The sequence below is a fragment of the Pempheris klunzingeri genome, chromosome 9 (genome assembly GCF_042242105.1).
Source record: "Pempheris klunzingeri isolate RE-2024b chromosome 9, fPemKlu1.hap1, whole genome shotgun sequence".
Classification (NCBI taxonomy): domain Eukaryota; kingdom Metazoa; phylum Chordata; class Actinopteri; order Acropomatiformes; family Pempheridae; genus Pempheris; species Pempheris klunzingeri.
The window spans coordinates 2,097,142-2,119,011 of NC_092020.1; the positions used below are offsets into that span (position 1 = coordinate 2,097,142).

General features: G+C 41.5%; 1 protein-coding gene across 1 annotated transcript in view; it reads left to right on the forward strand.

The window, feature by feature from the left end:
* Positions 1 to 21,870, forward strand: part of LOC139207718 (glutamate receptor 3) — a 73,414-nt gene that overhangs the window by 11,129 nt on the left and 40,415 nt on the right. The window contains exon 3 of the mRNA XM_070837466.1: positions 12,680 to 12,919. Within this exon, the coding sequence (XP_070693567.1) occupies positions 12,680 to 12,919 (240 nt within the window). The remainder of the gene's footprint in view (positions 1 to 12,679; positions 12,920 to 21,870) is intronic.

The following is a 21,870-nucleotide window of genomic DNA, read 5'->3' on the forward strand; positions in this document are numbered from 1 at the left end:
TAGCAAAAGCTGAGATTAGTCAAATGTATATGAAAGAGAGAACGAATGGTAAAAGTTTGAACTGTTTGTAGTAAACACCCACCGTGTCCTACTGCACTTAGTTGTTTGTACTCACTTTTTTCTCATATAATAAGGCACTATTATTGATATTACACATGCACTCACTTGTTTTACCTTCAAATAAAGTTGTATCTAATATTGGAAAAAAAAACATTGGCTTCATGTTGTAAATGTTCCCCATTTTAACGTATTTTTAGCATGTTCTCCATGTCCAAAATCTTTGCATTTATGTTACATATAGCCCACTGAAGCAAAGGTCAAGACGTACAAAAAGCTCAAGTTGTGATAATATTTTTCACTTACAGAAAGATTTTCACAGAGATTATTTCTTTGGCCGAATTAAGTTTCAATGAAGTCTGTTTTAAGTGAAACAGAAGGGAGCACCATAAGAAAAGTTAAACACCGCATTGTGTTTGGGCTGCAGGAGAAACTGCAGACTGGCTGATATTTCAAAACACATAAAATGGGAAAATAATGCTGAAACTACTTGTATGGCCTGAATATCAGAAGTGGTAAGTAAGAAAATGTGCCTCTTTGTTATTTGGTTGAACCAACCCTTAAATCATTTACTTTCCAGCGTTTTTCTTTTGCTGGTCAGGCCACCATGCTGATCCCATACATTTCAGTGTCGTACTGTCATGAGACTGATATCTCTAAACCTGGGACTTATTCTCAGTTGACAACATTGCAGCACAGTGACCATATCAGATAGCACACTGCCACCAAATTAGACTGAAATGTTTCTTATCGGCGCTAGTGCCCCACACATATCCAGACAATGAAAGGTCCACTGAGAACAAAATGGAGCACATCTTTTCATCTAATGCAAGAAAACTTCTTGCCCTCCTCTTTCCAAGTGACTATATGAAATGCCTCTACAGCGAAGCCCCTTGCTGAAAATCTTTATTGGTTTTTGAGGGAAAATGTGCTTTAGAAAAGTAAGGTGAGTAAGGCAGATTCAAGGGTTTGTATGACGGGGCCCTGGTATATATAGGATTACAGCTCACTCACTGTCATAGACCTCTGTTTTCCATCTCTCTCCCTCTACTACCTCCAGCATTATCATTCAGGGATGCAGCGCCGTCTCAGCAAGGGCACTAATAAGATGAAAAGTGGCACTGGACTCAACATACTTAACCAGGCCTGGATTGAGGCAGAGATGGGGAGGGAATTCTTTATGTGATGTCTTCAAGGTTAAACAACTGGTCCCATCTCCTGTCCTCATTGACTTATTCCATTATTCTGCGGAGAAAGGCAAAGAGCTGGGAGAGGCTGGTCCTGGAGAGGTGCTGTTTTAGAATTCAGCCCTGTAATCAAGCTTCACAATGCAAATCCCTCAATGGCTCGGCTTAGTTTGTTTCATCGCCACTGGATATGAATTGTGACATGTAATTTGATTAGTGACACCGGAGGCAGAGGCTTAGTTTACATGCGCAGGAAGTTGACCTCGTCAGAGAGGCAGATAGCCATCCCCTCTTGGTGGCCCTGTGCGGCACACTCTTGGCATTGCATGTGCATACTCTATAAGCTACACGCGAGACACACAGTTCAGAAATCTCCCTAAAGGACAGACACAACCAGTCAGGAAGCATTTAACTCGGCTGGTTTGCACTTTAACTGGAATATGGTAATTTCAAGACTCCTCGCTGTTCTGTCTTGCAGATGAGTTAAAGTGAAAATGACAAACAGAAGCTAGTTTACGGAGAAAGACCGAAGAACAGACGGAGCTGATGGATACAGGAGGGCAAACAATCCAGCGTTTTAACATTGATGGAAAAATATGTGCGCCTGCCAGACATCCACAAAGTTTACTCTTGCTTGTGTTTTATTTTTTTTTTTCAATCATCCAAATCAGAACAAGAATGAGAGTTTTCAGCTGCCAGGTATTTTCCCTGCTGAGTAGAATTGGATTCAAAACAAGTCAGCCCGGTGCAGCACTCCAAACCTGAAATACCACCACAAATCTTTACCCAGGCATGCCCAGCTCTCCTGTAGTCAGGTCGAATCATTTAGAGGCATCCTCTTATACTATTCTTTTAATCTCTTTGATATGGTCGAGACTTTGTTTTTGTGTGCGTCTTCATTTCTTAAAGGCGTCTGTCATAGAGTCATGCTTCCTGTGATTCAGCAAAGCTAATCTGCACTGTTTGTTGTGAAGGCAGAGCCCCAGACCACTTCTGACAGCAACAGTTTGAATGTTTGCTGTTGTGGTCTGACATGTTGAACTCTGTCACCCTTGTTCCTTTTCGCAGCTGTCCCAGACGCCCTGCCTCCTCTAACTCGTCTCACTTCCAGCGCGGAGATAGTGATTAGACCGTGTGTTAGGACACGTTGGCATGCCTTCAGTGGCTGTCTGTCCTCGTGCAGTCATGGCGCGATCCACACCCCTCTTCATCTACGATCCCCTTGCTCCTCCTAGCCCCATGCTCCATTCTCTTCCCTTCCTCCTATTCATCTGCAAAGAAGAGCATGCTTTTGGCCCGCATTGCTGATTGGGAGGATTAGTGGTGTGTGAGGGACTTTGTCACCAGCTTTCTTGGAAATCCAATTACAGAATATCATAAGCCTTACATGTTTCATACTCTGCTGAATCCTCCTTTAAATTGCACGCAGTCACACTCAAAGGGTCACTTTTTTGCTGCCGTCCTCACTGCGCACTGTTGTGGCATCCTCCTGAAGGTGAGAGGCGTGATCATCTTTGAAAGGATAAGACAAGTCCTATAGCCCTCTTCTCGCCTCTGCATTGCAGCAAATGGTGGACTGCAGGGATTGTTATTTGCTCAACGTGATGTGCCGGGATCTTGAAGCACGGCTCTCGAGGTGAAGCGAGGGCCAAGGGTTTAGGTCTGCTATCTGCTCACACAGATAGGCCTTAATTGCATGTGTCAAGAAAATGACATGCTGCAGCCGAGGGCATGCAAAGTGAGATTTCTGCATGTATTGTTTGAGTCCTATCAAACTGAAATTCCCCCCAGAGTTATTCAGCAAACCAATCTCATAGCTGCCATTACAACTTTAGTTATCTGAACTTTTGCCAACGTATTGAACATTTAAACAGTGTTCCTGTTCAAACCTCTTGCTCTTTTGCTCTGCATAATGATTGTTGTTGGTCAAACAGAGAGCACTGCCATGATAATGAAGACATAACCGCATGCACAGGTCGTCTATGGCGTGCAGGTGTGTTTGACCCGCACAGCGCTTTCAACCCTGTGTGCTGCTCTGTGTTCAAACAACATCATGATGGTAAGACCTTGAAGGTGAAAATATCTGTCAGAAGGAGATGGATTTGAGAGTCATTGACTCCCTTGGGGAGTGCTGACCACTCCACTCTCACAAGTACAGGACTATATCATCAAGATTGGTGGAGAGGAGAAGGAACTGCTGTTTGAAGGACTGCAGAGGAAAATATAAGAGGAAAGAGAATAGTTAATGAACTCCAGTGATAGGGAAGTACATGCTTGTGGACTACGTCTGACCTCGGTAACGCTGATTCTTGAATCGGTTTCTCATCTTCAGGCCACTATATACATAATATATATAATTATATAATTTTGCAGCAGTTGAACCTTTGATATCTCAGGCATTATTAATGATGAAACAAAGATTCTGAATGTAGACCATGGATGGCACTGAATCCTGTGATTTTTTTCTAACTATGTCTATGAAAGGAAAACATGTGCCTTTAAAGAAAGCAATTGTACTGGCCAGATTACTTACAAATGTAATGTACACAGGTAAAACTGTGATATGTGACAAGAAGTAACCCTGACTTAAGTATGATTACTAAATATAAATGATGTATTGCTTAGGATTAACATTTAATAAGTTAGCATTGTTACATAGTGTAGATACTAGTAGATATCTCTCCTAGTGTTATTGGTTATTAAATTTTAGCTGTCTTTTTAAAAAAAAAGACTTCAATAATAATAATTATGTAATCCATGACTGCTAGCTGACCATTGTAATTCAGTCACATCTCAAAAGTGTGTGTTTAATTGGCACAGTTTGAAAAGTTGGCAATTCTAGTTTGCACAAGTAATCCTCCCTTGATTTACTTTGGCAAGTGTGCAAAGATTTAACAAACAATGTCACATAATTCAGATGTCACATCTCAACTTTTAATACAGTCTTTCTCAGTCACATCTTATTAGGACTGACTGGGGTCTTTGGTTGTATATGAGCCTTCCATCAGAATACTCTGATGCAGTGTGGTATGGGATATGTAGTTTTCCAATGCACGACTTTTAGGTCCAATTCTTGCACTTCAAAGAGAAAGTAATTCATGCTAACTAGAGTTTGAAGCTTATGCTGTCACATAGATTTCCATAATGTCCTTCTCAAGTGGATACATTGCTCTGCATCAAGCTCAGAGAAAAAAAAACAACCCTGAACTGAAATGTAAATGTTTATACTTTCATGCTAATGTCTATTAATTCCCCTGTCTAGTCACCTGATAACCATATAAATCTGTCAACATGTTCTTAATCTAAAAATAGAAGTAACTTCAGTTTTACATAAACCAAAGTGAATATTCTATAACTTATGCCATGCTAATAAATACTTCAAAAAGTGACTCATACTTTCTTACACTACTTTCAATATGAAAACATTTCTATATATTCTCACATTACATTTGGATCAAACTTGTAACTGTGAGCAGGAAACTTTTTTTTTCTAACTAGTTATTTCTTCGTTCTCCATCTATCCAGGCAGTGGAGAGAGACACATTTATATTCTCCTCTTTTGTATAGAGCCGGCATTAGAGGCAGCCATTCAGCCCACTCTTTGATAGAGACACACTAATTTGAGCCATTAAAGTTACTGGCCAGTAACCTTGTTTGATGTGACTTTTACTAATGTATCTAGTGGAGAAGGAAATGTATGAGGTGTTCACAGTCTGCAGTTGAATGCTCTATAGACATGCGCTCTCCAAACAGAAGCAGCAGTAAAGCCAGTCTATTTATATTTTTTACACAGAAATGACTCATTAAGTGTGTATGATATACAGGAAATGACTTAACGGCTGCCAATGATCTTGGTCACCCTGTCTGCATTTATTTTCTAGTACCAGCTAGCAGTTATTTAGTAACTTTATCCCTTACATAGCGTACTGTAGTCCCATATTATACTAACTCAGTGAAAAAGTCAAAGTTTAGCAACGCTGGTCTGGGTCCTAAAAACTTAATTCCACAATGAGAGCTCACCATCTTCTTTTGCCTGTGGTTCAAATGGCTTGATCCAAAAAGAAAAAATGATAGAAAATATGAGGAGGAAACCACAGTCCAAAGACACGCAGGTTAATTGGTGACTCTAAAATTAGGTGTGAGTGTGAGCGTGAATGGTTGTCAGTCTCTATGTGTCAGCCCTGTGATTTACTGGCGACCAGTCCTGGATGTACTGCGCCCCCTGAGACTGGCTGCAGCCCCCCCGCGACCCTGAAGGATAAGCGGTATAGACAATGGATAGATGGATGATAGGAGGAAAATTGACCACAGGAAACCTGTCCTCAGTGCACAGGGATCGTGATCTCTTTGTGGGTGAGCTCCAGGCTAACGGGCCTTGGTGACAGAGCATCCCCAGGCCAGGCTCTTTATCCCTCATCATCCATCATACAGTCTAGGACACACACATACTTGCATTAGGGCCCACACACAGAGCCACCTCTGAACTCATCAGTGGATTGCTTGTACTTTTTTTTTTTCAAATCCTGTAACTCTGTGAAAACAGCCCCTACACTTTATATTATTGGAATAGATGATGTACGTGATTGGAGTTTTCTTGTAAACAAACTCTCTCTCTGTTTACATTCAGTGTTATTCGCCAAAACTCATCGCCTGTGTACTTGAGGTCGAACAAACCTCAAGGATACACAAGGATAGCCTCGATGCAGTTCGATGCAGTTCTTTCCCCATGAAACCTTTTCTTTACATCCTTGTTTACTTGCAAGCAGTTTTCTTCTTCCCTGCATTTTACCTGTGCCTTATTGTGTTTGCTGCCATCAGTGGGATGTGGATTTTGTAGCAATAAGCCAGACTGTGTTTCGTGTCACCCACAATCCACATGCACGCGCCTGTACGTCCATAGTAAAACTGCTCCATTGCACAGCTAGTGGTCAAAAACTCCATCTTCAAGTCAATGAGGAAGATATTTTGTGTCATAGCTTTGACAGTTAAGTGTGAATTTACAGTAGTAAGGAGTGCAGCTGTGGCGTATGGGTAAGCTTGGGGAGTAACGAAATACATGGTTTACAAAACGCAAAAGGTAACTGTGTCCTGTAAAAGTTGCAGAGCCCCATTAAAGTTCAGGGCATGTGAAGTCGAACTTCAGCCTCTGCAACGCTCAGGCTTCGATTTTCGCGGCCTGTCCGCTTTCATCGTCCGACTGTGGCTGGTGGGTCTGCGGTTGCCCTTGAGGTGTGGGCATCATGTTTTAACCCCCCACCCCTTACTCCGGAGAGAGGCAGGGGGTTCAGTATCTATTTATGAGGGTTTATGGAGTACGTTTTTCTGTTGTCTAAAGTAAAATTCATCTTATTGATAATTCTTTCTCTTGTCTTTATATGCATATTTGGTATTGAGGTAATCCAAAAGTAACTAAGTAATACTACTAACTTATCAAGTGTTGTTGTATTAATATTGTGATACGTGGATAAGGGCAGTACTTCGTTTTTTACAGGTAATTAGTAATTATGTTGGAATACGTTTTTAGAGTAACCCTCCCAACCCAAGTTGCTGACTATAAAATGCAACCTCTTTGGTTTCTTGCCAATCTCTCTCCTTCATTTCCTATAGACTCCCAATAAAATAACCCCCAAAATGGTTTTTTTTTATATAAATTACAGTCATATTACAATAGTGAGATCAATATATATCATAATATCACAAGCAACATTCAAACTAAACAAAAAAAACACCCCAAAATTCACATAGAAAATGATAATGAAAATATACGGTAATCCGTCTCTCATGCCAACAACTAAATATGTTTCCTGTATTTAGTAAGTGTGTGTCTTTGCTGTCTTTCCATGGTGTGTGTATGGGTGTCATTTAGCAGCAGATAATTTGAAGTGTAAATAGATGTCTGACGTTGATGTAGAAGGACTAGTAGCAGCTTCTTTTTAACGTTTCACAGCACCGTTGCAGTTGAGACTATCTTGAATCTGGGTCTGCCATTTGAGTTAACAGTTTGAAGCACCACCACATCTCTATATGACAAGAGCTGATGCAATCCCCCAGGGCACTTAAGAGCTATCTACCAGTGACAGCATCCCTTCTTCAGAGCAGGCTGGTCCTGATGTAGGCTGTTGGGGTGTGGGTACCAGGAAGAGGGGCGCGTAGGACCAGAGGGAGAAGGGACAGAGGAGACACAGGCAGGAAATGGAGGACATGTGGCTGTGAGGAGAAACAATGGAGCCAAAGAGAGAATGCGGGTTTTGTGAAAGGGACAAGGAAAACAGCTAAAGAGATACAATCATCGTTGACATTTACTGTTCCCAGCCCCCTTCCCAAGGCTGTGCAAAGCTCTGGCTCATGGACCGCGAAAGAACATGGAAGTCCTAATACTTTGAGTGCATGAAAAGGTTTTTTATGAATTAGCCCAGCATGCCTGCAGGATACCACATATCCCTCTGAACTAGCATTCGAGGCCAGCCATCTCAAGTGATGCATCAGAAATGTAACATCCCCATAGCACTGCCAAGTGTCCTGATTATAGAAGGGAATGAGGGCGGCACACTGTGTGTGTTTGACCAGTGAACTGAAGATGGGATGCATGGTTCCCTGCAGCAGGAAGAAGGAGGAGGAGGAGGAGGAGGAGGAGGAGGAGGCACGGATAGCTGCAGAGGAAGAAAAAAAAGGGAAAATGAGATTGGAGAAGAAGGGAAAGAGAAGGAGCAGATGAGAGAGAATTATCTTTCTGTTGTTTACCATTCAGTCCTCATGCAAGCTCCTCTAATGACTCTGTGTATGTGCGCGTCGTTATCTGTGGACTTGTGAGTAAATTAGTATTATAGAAATTCAAGGTGACACTCACACAATCATTGGATTATGTTAACTGATGTGTTATTTCTTCAGAGTTGGAGACAGGTTGAGCTGCTATATTTCCACCTACAGCACGGCATTTATTTCATTTTTATTTAATTACTGAGAGAGATGAGGCCAAGGCCGGGCTATTTCTCCACAGTTGCTCTCTCCTGACTGTACCCTGCACTTTTTCTTTTTTTTTTTTTTTTTTTTTAACCAAAGTCCAACACCAATCTCTGCTCCACTGATGGAGCGGGCCGATATTATGGGGGAAACAATATGAGAGGGGAAAGAGAGAGGCACTCAGGTGGAGAGAGATACTGCCACGCTTGAAGAGGATGTATGCTTTGGGGGATGACCAGATGGCTGAGGCAAAAGACGGGCAACAAAAGGAGAGGTCAAATATAGTGGCGAAGATAGAGGAGAGTGGAGAGAGACAGTGAGGCGTTGAAAAAAGGGGGGGTCAGTACTGCATGGAGAGACATCTCTGGGAGAAAGTGAGTGAAATGTAGGGATACATACATATACAGGATATTTCCATACAGTACAGTTTAGAAAGTAAAGTTAAGAATCACAAATAATAGGAAACTGAATCCATAATAGACACAAACAGTCCTTTGTGTTTAAACTATAAACAGTTTTTGTTATCAAAGTTATGAAATCTTGGTGCAATTGACTTTCTTTTTCACTGCGAAGAAACTTAAAATTCCTCAGTTCAGCTTGGTCAATATGTTTCTGTTGATTGCTGTTTTGATTGCTAGTCTTCTTAATAAACACGCTGATGTCTTTGCACTGTTCATTTGTTCTTCTGTCTTGCTATTAGCCCTTAACTGAAAGATTTAGGGTTTATCAAAAATATAAATGGTTAATTTACATTTACTGCAAATTAGTGGGGCAGCAAATTGGTGCAGTTTGTAATTAGAAATTTTTTTTTTATACACCAAAATATGTGCTTTAAAGAAGTAGTTTCAAAAACCACTTGCTCATTCCTCTCTGGTGATACCGGCTGTTTGTGATAAGAGGCAACACGTCTTTGTTTTTCTCCACCAGCACAGGCTGAAAAAGCAAGTTGTTTTCCACTATTTTCTCATAGCAGTTTGTAAAAATTATGGCTGTAGCTGTTTATCCTGCCAAAGGAAGGTTAATCTTTACTGATGAGATGACCCATTTGCTTAATCAGTCATGATCAACAGCACTGCTAGCTCCACCTGAATGTCCAGGAGCTCAGATTTACTATCACCTCCAGGCTACCGAATAAAACCTCCTTCAGAACCCACGAATCCTCAACATCTGGTGTGCCTTATTAGCCTTTGACCATGGAAATGTGCAAATGTTGATTAAGAGTGAGAAAACCAGGCTTCGGCACAGTTTATGGCACTCCAGAGCACCCATTAATTTGTACGTAGTGTTACACTAACTCTGGTTGGATCTAGGAATGGTAATGCACACATGTGACAGTCCTGTAGAGCCACATCACCTATCACAGACCTGTGAGGACGTGCAGGTGGAGAATTGATTTATTTTGAAGAAAGGAGTGTGGCAGGATCACTTTTGTCTGAGGGGCAGAATTGCAGGATGCTGCATCTGGTGCAGTGAGACCGACTAGTGCAGTAAGGGTCATTCTTGGGGGTCCATGGGGGAGCCTGTGTGGACCTCAGATCACTCTGGACGGTATAGCTCCTGGTATAGCTCCAACACACAAAGCTTTCCACTACAATAAGGTGGCGACCCTGAAAAGGGTGCAGCACAAAGACAGTGTATCACTAACGGGGGCAAGATGAGAGCACAACAGGGGAGGGCATGGAGCAAGAGGAGGGTGTGTGGACATATCTGTTATTGAAGCTTAGGCTTGCTCAAAGCTCAACCTAATAAGCAGAGGACAGCCGAACAGAGAGAAAGAGACTGCCAGATCTGCTCCCCTAGGATAGGTTCTGTGTCAGTACTGGCCCAAATTAAGAGGGAGTGCAGAGAAAACTGGGCCTCACCGAGGGCTGGAACTCCTACTGGCTCCCATTCAGTGAGGGAGATTGCACCACTCACCCTGCAGCACTTACCCACAATACTGCTGTCCATCTGTTGATACACTTATCAGGAAACACTGTTTGTGGTATGTGAGTGTGTGTGCATGCTTGAAATCCTGCATCCGCGCGTGCATGTGGGCTTTCCTCTGTGTGTGTGTGTGTGTGTTTGTGTGTGTGTGTGTGTGTGTCGCTGAGAATGAATGCTTATACCTTGGGAGAGGTGTCTGTACCAGGACAGATAGGGAGGGAATAGAATTAAAAAGGATGAGGCAAATCCCACCAGTTACTAGATCTCTCATTCACACAGCAATTGTGCATAAGAACCAAGTACGTGAGCACTGTCATGTTGTCGTCTGAGCTCCTGAAAGGTTTGCACATACTGTGGCACCATTCACACAGACAAATGAATCGTCATGGGCAGAAAAAAACGAAACCAACATGTTTGTTGTGCGTACGCGTGTGAGATCGCATCTTTTGCTTGATTAGTACGAAGACAAAAATACAAACTGTCATGCTGGTGATGAATTGTGTTCAGTTCAGCATAAATAACCTCAGAGAATGCTAAAATGTCTTATGTAAAGCAGTTTTTAAACAAGCTATATTTATGAAGCAAATGAACATCCGTCAGCCAATCAGAAACAAGTATTTACAACAGCCATAACATAAGATTAGATGAAGCCTTCCCCCCCGTCATCCAACCATTGTACTGGAATATTCAAAGTATTTACGGATGTTAAGAATGCTTGATTACCCAGCGGGAACACTTGAGAGTCAATCAGAATGAGCGAACAGCCAGTCATGATAGGGTAGGAAGGCAAAACACATCTGTAGCTCTAGTTTACACATTAATGGCTTCTGACTGAATGGAAGTGGTTGCAGCCTGACAATTTACGCTGTCCCACTAGAGTGTGTGATGAATACACAAACAAATGTTGGTTTTTTTGTTTTTTTTTTCGCCTCTCAAGAAATGTCATCAGATGCACACGCTGATAAAAACAATGCTTGTATTACTAAGATGTTCATTCCCCAAAGTGGTTGTTATAGATTTGTTACATCGACAAAATGTTCAAATGATTATGTACATGTTTATTTTCTTTAACCTTCTGCCACCTCAAATAGTAATTTCACTGAAGTGTGTCTAGTTATTTTGTGCAGGGTTGTTTTGTTTTGTTTTTCATTAAACATGGACCTTCTGCTTCACTGATTTCTACATGTATACCTGTACACATTTTCGCCTTTTTTTGTTTGGATTATATCCTCATTAGATCAGATTTATCAAGCCGTAACTGACAGCGTGGCATCAGCAAAAACAAACGTTGTGGGTTTAAACTCAGAGAAAGTGAATCTGTATTCACTTTTCACTGGAGGCAGACAGAGTTGTCTTTTTCAGCTCTTTCGTGGGAGGCAACAGAGGCGACGACAGGCAGCGGTACCACTCAAAGCTGCTGTGAATGCTGCAGTGAGTCTGAGCGGTAACTGGTGGGGGCTCCTGGTAGGAGCTGGAGACCTTTGGTGAATGCCGTGACGTTTCTATCCTTTGGCTGCCACTTTCCCACCAATGCAAGCAAACACTGTGCCGTTTGAGTTTACACCTTTCTGACGCAGTGCATGTTGTCTTTTTTTACATGCATTTCTCTCAGACAGGTTATCCAGATGCTCATAATGAATGTTAATAGCAGGGGTGAACAGGAGTTTATATTGTGATGATTATCATTTACGACTGCAATTGAAATCTTTTTTCATTATTGATTCCTCTGCCAACTATTTTCTCAATTAAGTGGGTACTTCAGTGAAGTTGAGGGACTCAATACCAATATAGACAGATTAGATAAAAAGGCATTACACAGGCTGAGTAGTACCCCCTAATGACAAGTAAACTGAATTTGATGTGTAAAAAGAGGTGCAGATACATTTAAATGACAAATTGTTAAATCTATAAAATGTCAGAAAATACTGGATAATGCCCTTAACAGGTTCCTTAAGCCCATTATCAGTTCCGTTTGTCAGTCCAAACCCCAAAATTTCTCAAAAGACAAAGAAAGGCAGTAATTCCTCTAAATCCTCGGTGTGTGCAACCACTAGAAGATTTGTTTTTTGATTCCATACATTGAGAAATATTGTGTTTTATCAGAAACCCCCCTTTTTTTTTCATTTATCAAAAGATGCAAATGTTTGGTGTCCAAACACAAACGACCATAATTTGTCATTTCCATCATTTTCTGACATTTAATAAACAAAGTACCGATATGTATAAGTTGAGGAAATAACTGCCCGATAAACCTATGACAATAACATTCTTTTTAACAAAGTTATCATAATTGTTATTACTATTATTAATGATACTACTGCTACTACTACTAATAATACATTTACAGGGTATGCAGTACTTCAAATGCTTTGTCAAGTGCACTGTGGGTCATTTAGATCCCTTAATTGGTGGGTTATTAGTGGTGAGTCAAACAACCCAATCGATATTACTGCCTAAATTGATGATGCACAGATGTGACCCTGCATACACGTATTTTGCTGAATAGTGACATAACACTCATGTCCTCTCGCCCTCTGCTGTCCCTGCAGTTTGCTCCCAGTTCTCCCGCGGAGTGTACGCCATCTTCGGATTCTACGACAAGAAGTCCATGAACACCTTGACCTCGTTCTGCGGCGCTCTGCACACCTCCTTTGTCACACCCAGTTACCCCACCGATAACGAGGTGCAGTTTGTCATCCAAATGCGCCCCGCCCTCCGGGGTGCCGTCCTCAGCCTGCTCTCTCACTACAAGTGGCAGAAGTTTGTCTACCTCTACGACACCGAGCGAGGTAAGTGCCAGTGCGGGCCTTTAGTCGGGACTTACAGCTTGAATTACAGCGTGGAACCGCAGGAAATGCTACAGTGACTCAGAATAGCAGCTATACACCAGAGTTAGCAGAGGATAGATTTACCCTGTAATACTTTATGAAAGCCTTGTAAATGCTTGAACTGTTAACACTGCACTATTTTATACAGTAGTTTGGTGTTATGTAAATGTGAAATATATTCACTTGCACCTCGTAGCACTTGTAATAGTACATTACCCACTAAGAAGCGACGTACCCTATGAGCTATAACCTTTTGATTCTTCTAACAGTGGGTTGGCTGGTGTCAGCTAATCTTCTGTTTAATCATGTTGTTGATATTAGCCCGTCTTTCATCTGAAATGGGGTATGTCACAGCTGCTACTGAAATGTTTTCTACAGAAGTGAGAGTCTCCGTCTGCCCGTGGGGGCTGCTTATTGTGCGGCATCAATGGGGTTTTTTGTTTAGCTCCCAGATTGCATTGCCTCGTTCACAATAGACACTGGTTTAATGCAGCCGCGTGTATGACAACCTGTCAACATGGCGAAGTCTTCATTCCTGGGTGTTCTAATGTCAAATGAGAAAATGAGCTCATTATCTCTCAATAGAGTAACGATCCTCTCCTCCTACAGAAACTTTAATTTGTTCAAACAGCACCTAGACAGGAGAGACGGATATGTACAGGATAATCAGACAATGTCTTCCTCTTTGTGAGGGTGCCAAAAAGCGTGGCTACATATTCCTCCTTAACTGTACATAGCAGTTTGGAACTGCTGTTTATTTGCTCATTATAGGAAGGTCCTGACCTCCAGATATGCTTCAAGCAACCGGCCCTCTCTGCAGCATGCTCTCTGCTCTCTGTATGGCTCACGCCCCCACCTCTCTGTGTCTTGCTTTGAGGCAGAATATGAAGTGTGCTTTAGTACAGAGTCCTCTGTCTTTGGGTCTCCAAGCCTGTTGGGTCCAGAGCTGAGGGCCTTAATCCTCCGCACAGCCTGCAGATAATATGTGGTTAATTAGGGTCACTCTGAATAGAACACTCATTGGATCTTCCCTGCGGATGCTAGCAACCCACACGTCCTTCAACACAACCAATACCGCCCAGCTACCGGTCCCCATCCCTCTGTTTTTCCTCCTCTGTCTGGCAAGTGAGATTGTCTGGGGCACAGTTGGATACATAGCGGAGGTGGGTAAAACGGACTGAAATACGGAAAAGGAGGGGTGTTAGAGAGAGAAAGAGTGATGACAAATACTTTAAGAGGGACAAAGGCCAAAAGAGGGAGGGGGAGTGAGAGGGAGGAGGAAGCAAAACACCAATTCAGTCCAGCAATTAAGGCAACAGCAGGCGTGTGTGATTTACACCCTGTTACCTGTGTACAGACAATTCCCTGTGTACTGTACATCCCCGTGCCGAGGCCCATGCCAAGCCACTTTTACCTCTCCCCTTACTGCCAGTGGTGTAAGACGATCCCTTATTAGTGGGAGGACATTGGCCCCAGGAGGGGATTAAAGTCGTTTATTGATGCACTCCATCCAGCACTTTGGGGGGCTTTGACACTTGGCTCATCAAGCAGAGAGATGTGTCAGAGAGCCTCTACCTCCGCTTATCAGGTAGTGCAGCTCCCCTGGCAATATGGACACTGACTGCTGGCTAAACCAGGAGGAGTGACAAGGGGAAATAGTCTTCAAGGATGTATGTTTTTTTACCCTCTGGCTTTTAGGCCAAAGGAAAATTCAGAGAGCTGCTTTGTGCTTTGTGTCGGATGCTTTTGAGATATTTATTCGTTTTAATGGTTTCCACCATGTCAGATGAGTTCAAGTGACTGAAGCCACCCAACACGTTCCAAATGTGTCTATCAAAGGGGATGTTAAGTAACACCAGGTAAAAGTGAATATTGTTACAATATTTACTGTCGAAGTTTTGGTTGGTTTGTCCAAGTTTGTCAAAGAATGACAGAAGACCTTTAGCCAATCATGTCTTCTTTTTATCCTCTAGTTTTAGCTAATTATTTATACTGCATATCTCATACTCTTTTTAACTGTTTGCCCATTACTATTAGCTATTAGCCATTACTTTTAGTATTTCAATTATTTTAATAGCTAATAATTTTAACTGTATATCAGTTAAATTTAGCTCATCACTTCAACTGATCATCCTGCTATAACTGTTTAACTGTTTCTAAATTGTTTTTGTCTAACTATTTAAACAATTTATCCATTACTTTTTTCTATTCTAATATCAAATTAGTTGAGCTACTCCACAGTGTATCCATGTATCCAAGTATACCCCGGGGTACAAGTATCCTTGGCTGGGAGTCACTGATCTATTTGGTTCTTTGTTCTCTCTCTGACACTGCTGTGGGTCACCTAATTGACAGTGAATGAAACATCATTGTCTTGCAATCCATCATGTTATTGCTCTACTGTGATTTTCCTGTGTCAGCATTGTCTGAAAAAGCAAACTGACATGTTGATAAAGAGATCGCTGACCATAAATGTTAACAATCAAAGTAAAAAAAACACATAACAACATAACAATACATCCCCATAAGAACCTTTGTCTGGCAGATTTTAAACTTTGCTGTAAATAAACAGTGATTGAAGAAAATAAGTCAAACCAAATTACAAATGAACCTCTGTGCAGCACAAAGCACCTGTTGTGATGGATTGCTTTCTTGAGCGCCTTTTTGTCTTCTGATTTGTGTTTGATAAAAGTGTTGATCATCCACAATCCATGGAAGCAACTTTGCAATTATTCTCCAAACTCTTCTATTAGAGAGCGAAAACAATGTTATTCACTAGCTGAGTTCCACCAAGAGGTTTTATTCAGTCAATAGAAAAGATTAATTACAACCACACTATTCATTTGGCTCTCTTATTAGGCGGGCAAAAAATGCTTTTAGGCCTTAGTGCAGCGCTTTCAGCCGAAGAGTGATGTACCATATGCTTCAGGCTCAAATGTATTGAAGGGAAATGGAGGCAAATTTGTACCCTAAATGCCAGTATTAGACAGCTGTTTGAAAGCAGACGTTATGATGAAGGAACTGCACTGGAAGCAAATGGAGCCTCCGCAGGCCGTGTTATACCAACTTAATGAGTGGCTACTCTTCTTTTATCTGATGTCATATCTAGACAGGGTATGTGTGTGTTAATGCATGAGTGGGTAGAGAGAGGGAGATGAAAGATCCCAAACAGATATCGGCAGTCGTTCTTTTGAATAGCCCTCAAACATCACACGTGGCGCACTTTGAATAACTGACACTGCCCGCAATGTTCCTTTCTACCAAAACCTCTTCTTCTTCTTCTTCTTCTTCTTGGCCCTCCAAGTGAGTGAATATTGTTTTTCCTGTCCTTTCAGTTTGCATCAACAGACAAATTCCCCCCCTAAATCTCTTGAGCTGTATAGGGTGAAGGCAGATGGATCCTGCCCTTTCTGTTCTGGCGGTCAGGTATGGGCACGTAATTGCCAGATCTCTGCAGCAGAGACAGATGATTACAGTCTTTATTGTCTCTCCCAGGCACAATCAACCCTGATTCAGCAATCTCACCTCTACTTGATTTATGAGTTGCTCCCTTTCTTTCTCCCTTTCTCTCTATACCTCTTCTTTATGTGCTTTTAGCTTTTCTTATACTGTATCTCCTCCTCCTGTGACTGTAGCACCACAGCAAGGTGGTCAAGACGAGATCATTTCTACGCACTGACCCTTGATTCTGCCTTCCTCTGGCAGCTTTTCTCTGGAAGACCTACACTGTGGTGGATGTGTTATTTGTGAATACACATTCTTGTTAAATCACCTACAACCCTACAAACTAAGGCTGTGTTTAGACTCACTTCCCCTGTGGGCGATAAGCTAGTTAGCCAGACATGCCAACATGTCTTGTAGCTTACATTAGAACAGCTCTTGCGTTTCTGGGTTTTGAAAGGCTTTAGAAGGACGACGACATCCCAACACTTTAAATGCAGAGTATCGCTCTAAATCTAAAGCTTGTCAAGCCTGCTGTGCCTAGTTACCGTTGCTAAGCTATGATTGGACACTCACCGTTTGGGGGAGGGGTTTATCAAAGGGTCAGTTGTATTCCCATCCATCCTTCAGCGCTGCTGTCTCACTCTACTCCATCAGTGCTTGATCCCCTGCCTCTCTGCATTATTTTTAGTCTTGGGAAAACCCAGTTCACCTTGAGCTGAGCACCGAGTCAAAAATTAAACGAGAACGTATGAATGAAGATGTAAATATGACCGATTGAGTCCTCTGAAGGTGTAAAAGCACTTAAATTTTCCATTGACATTTTGTGAATACCAGACTGCAGAGAGCAATGCCTGTGATCTTTTGTGGTGAGACCTGGAGCTGCCACCTCTTTATGTCCATGATGGTGTTGTGAGACAGGATTTGAGCCTGCTTCACAATATCCAACGCCTCACCAAGGCGGTGCTGACATATTAAGAACAATGCCAGGTCTCCTGTGGTCTTTTGCCATCATTTCCTCTGCCGATCAATATTCTGAATGTGATATAGTTAGGAGGAAAACGATCCAACACGTAGCTGCTGCACAGAAAGCACAGAGCTATTTGCTTTTATCATTTAACTGCTGACAGTTGAAACTGCGGTTGAAATAGTGTTCGATGTCATAGCCTCATTATAGCACCAGGAAGTCAAATGTTCTTTGAGCAAAAATCTGCCAGGTGGAAGCTGTTTTCCAGCAGTCAGTCCAAAGATATCTCCAGGGCATTTTTTTGTATTCACTCCGTCAATATTGACAATGCAGAGTCAATTGAGCAAACTTATGTGGAAGAATAAAGTGCGTGTACAGTATTGATCATTAGAGGTTGCTGCTGTATTTGTAACCACAAAGGGAACAACTTATTCAAAAACATGCAAATATGTGCAAATTCTGACCTACTATATAGTCTCCAAAGTGTATTGTGGCATTAATACACTATTTATTTGAGTCAATTGCATGTCACAATTATTGGTAGAGATCTTACAAGAGTCAATATTGAAGTCATGTAAGTACTAATTAGCAGAAAAAATAGAAAGCCTTAGTTGAACTACACCAGACCTGTCCTCGAGACAAATATATTTACTTTCTAAAAGAAGTTTCTTCTTCCTTCATTATCGCTCTGGCAGCTGTCTTCTAGGCAACAGTCTGAGTCTAAACCTAATTCAAACAAGCCAATTTGGGTCTCTCGCTGTGGGAGCATGATACACTTCTGTTGTTTTTAAATAAATTGATAAAAATAATTTGACCTTCATAATAACAAATACAAATTATGCAGATATGTGCTTCTGTTCTTTTTACAGTGAAATATAGAGTTGCAGGAGTTAAAGCTGTGGGTTGCGCAACTGAACTCCAACTCAAAATGATGGAGTGACTGTCAAGTAATGAAGCAGCAAAATAAAAAGACTTATTTGCGATCCCAAGCACAAACACATACAGAGTTTAGTAACGCAAGTAAAACTGCTGCTGATGAATTGGATAACAAAGTGAGGCTGACAGTGAGAGACTGATCAATTTAGATACAAGGTGCATAAGTGTTGCATTTAAATACAACTTACTACACGTTTTAGCCTTTTTAATGGGGACATGAAAAATGATTTTTCAAGTTTGCAGTCAGCTAATTTGTTGTCATTTACATTATACAATCCCAACACTGAGTGACTGTACAATAAAAAAAAGAATAATTCATCATTTATTTTAAGTTCCTGTTGTGTATTGAAGGTCTTTTTCCTCAGTCAGAAGATTTTGACTGCATGTGACAAAAATGACTGAGTGGAGCCAGTGTGACACCGACAGAGGACACACACACACACACACACACACACACACACACACACACACACACACACACACACACACACACACACACACACTGCTGACATGCTGCTTGTGTGATGTGGCCTGTGTAGCATGTGAGTCACATGTAGTAACAAACAGTAGAACTGATTTCAGCTTTTCAGCACGCTGTGAGGAATAAATACAGTAGACTTTATTATTATTTTGAGAGGCTAATGTGCAACGATCGTGACTCACTCAATATCGTCCTAACCCACTTATTCAAGTATATTAAAACTCACTTCTTTTCTTATCAGGTTCAAGAAAAAAACATGTCTCAGTATTTCGTTTTTCATTTTATTTCATAAATGATTGAAAGGGCAAATTGCACTTCGTAGCTTGCAATTTCAATTTGAGTGTATTGGTTTAACTGTTTTAATACCAGTTATGATGACATTCGTCTTGCCTTTGTCCTGACAGAGCTGTATTTTTTTGCTAAATAGTGTTGGTACTTGCAGACATCCGGTGTTTGTTTTTCAATAAACGGTACAGACCAGATTAAAGTCTGTTATATATGTTTTTGGCAGTTTTCTTAAATGAAAATGGATGAGAATTCTAGATGCGATTATCTTTGTAATGACCGTTTATGTCAGTGAAATTATTTATCAGATTTATAATATCTTGGCTGCATCAGTCAAAGGCCACTTGGCTGTGTATTAAACCCTCATAACTCACCACAGATACTGTTGATCAGCTGTTTAACAGACAGACAAGATTACCCCAGCCTGGCACAATTGGCAGAGTGATGTGCCAGCGAGGCCAAGAGGCTTGTGAATGGGAGGATTGAATGAAGGCACATAGTTAGCCTCACTTCTCCTAGTTCCTGCCAAGCAACTGTAGATAGAAAGACAGAAAGACAGATATGGTGGGGCAAGCAGGCAGAGTCAGATCCACTGTAACTAAAGTGAACCTTGCTCCCTATTCTTCAGCAACCCCTCTAATTGGCTATCCAGAGACGGTTCCCTTTGTTCCCTAAAAGAGTCAAATAATTAATGCCTCCTGCTGCTCCCCTGGATGCCTTTGATGGCAGACCAAATCAAATCTGTCCTTTAGTCTGATTGTAGTCATTTGGCATTGCTCTTACTGTTGTAAATAACATAACAAAGCAACAGACGGGGTACACTACCAAATACACCAGTGATTAAACACATGAAGGCAGCCATGAAATGGCTATCGCTTTTATGTCTATACAACCACTTCAGAAGGTATGGTGACATGTTTTCATGTGCAATGTCTCTGTAGTTTGTATTTTGGCCTTTCACCACTATTACTTTGCACATGTGCAAACCATGAGCCGCTTTTTCTCTTTCGATTTGTTACACAAGTAAATTTTATGCCATTCTGACACTTTTTCACACAAATAATGTCTAGTGAAGTGCAATATTGTCACCCACAATTGTTGATTTATACTCTGTGCTCACAATGTGAGATAATAAGTGTGAATGCCAGCTCTCGACTGCAACCATGTCTATATCATAGACTGCAGCTTATTTCCTTGGCTTTGTGGTCTCATCACAGCCAATATAATGGCGCATCAGCTGCACCCAGCTGAGACTTTATACACACACACATATGCCTCTCGTGCTTTAGTGGCCCTCTCCTTCACGCCGGCTTCATAACAACTAAATTATGCATGCATCAGGAGAATAAATCAGCTTGGACACGCTGACAAAAAAGGGCACATCAGACAAGCCATAAAATGCACAAGAAAAATAATATTAAAGAAATATGGATGAAGCCATGCATCACTGGCATTTTCCTCCCTTTTTATTTTGCACACATAAACCGGTATCACTGCCAAAGTGACATCCCAATATAGAGATAGTTCAACCTGCAGTAGCAACCTCTGGAATTCAGTAACCCCTTGAAAAACTACAAGTCAAGCACCTGTGCCTTAAAAAAAAGTGATATGAGTGCCATCATCTGTCACAATAAGCACACAATAAACCTCTATGCTCTCCCAGTGTCCTCTTTTAACTGAACCTGGAATAAAGCCATTTTACCACCTACCCACTGCTAGCTTCAGCAGCCATGAAATTACTGCTGGGAGCTTTTTTCTTTTTTCATTATAACAAAATGTCCTGGCCTTTGCTTCAAGCTGCCATACTAGAGGTTGATTGCTTTGATGTTAGACCATGTCACAGGGCCAATTTGTTTGTAGGAACAACAAATAAAATATATATGTCAGTCTGCGGAGTAAACGGCAGAGTAAAATAATATTTGGCTTTTTTTTTTATTCATTTATGAAAAGTGAGCCTCTCTTTTTGTAATTTCTCCTCCAGTTTTAGCTGATTAGCCCAAAGCTGCCCAGAGAGTTTTGTGCAGCCCTTGATCAATCCCCTCACACACACACACACACACACACACACACACACACACACACACACACACACACACACACACACACACACACACACACACACACACACACACACACACACACACAACTCTATGTGTGTGTATGCTGATATGTCACAGTATGTAGTGTGAGTGAGAGAGAGACCAGGGAACAAAGACAGACGGGGAGAGATGGAGAAGCTCTGAAAAGTCTGTGGGTGGATTTTCACAGCGGAAAAAGCGCTACTCTCCTCCCTCCTGCATGTATGCACTTCTGAAGATACAGACGGCATGCTGCTTCTGTTTGATTTGACATGCGCTGTCTTTTTGATTAGGACAACACTTGGCAGTGAGACTGTTTTGGTTATAGGCCTACTGTAAACATCACATCAAAGCCTTGGCTACACACTTTTGGGCTACTTTGGCACTCGCTTCACCGTGAATTCCACGTTTCTACCATCGAGGTAAATGTCTAAAGCTTCCTTCTCCCGTGGGCAAAGAGAAATGGAGGAGCTCATGCTGTAGCTCTGACTGATTTCACTTCAGCTTTAACATCTTTTTCTCCCCTAGATTACACAAATGGAACGGGCCTGTTTTTGAGTCTATATTTTCTTCCTCGTTTAATTGTCAGGAGTTAAAGACTTTCCTCGAAGGCACCTCAATTACCATGTATTTACAGCTGCTTAGAGATTCTCATCTCATTCTTCATAATCGGTCAGACGTTGATTGCACTTCACCTGTGTGGTGCTTCTGTATATAGTTCCCT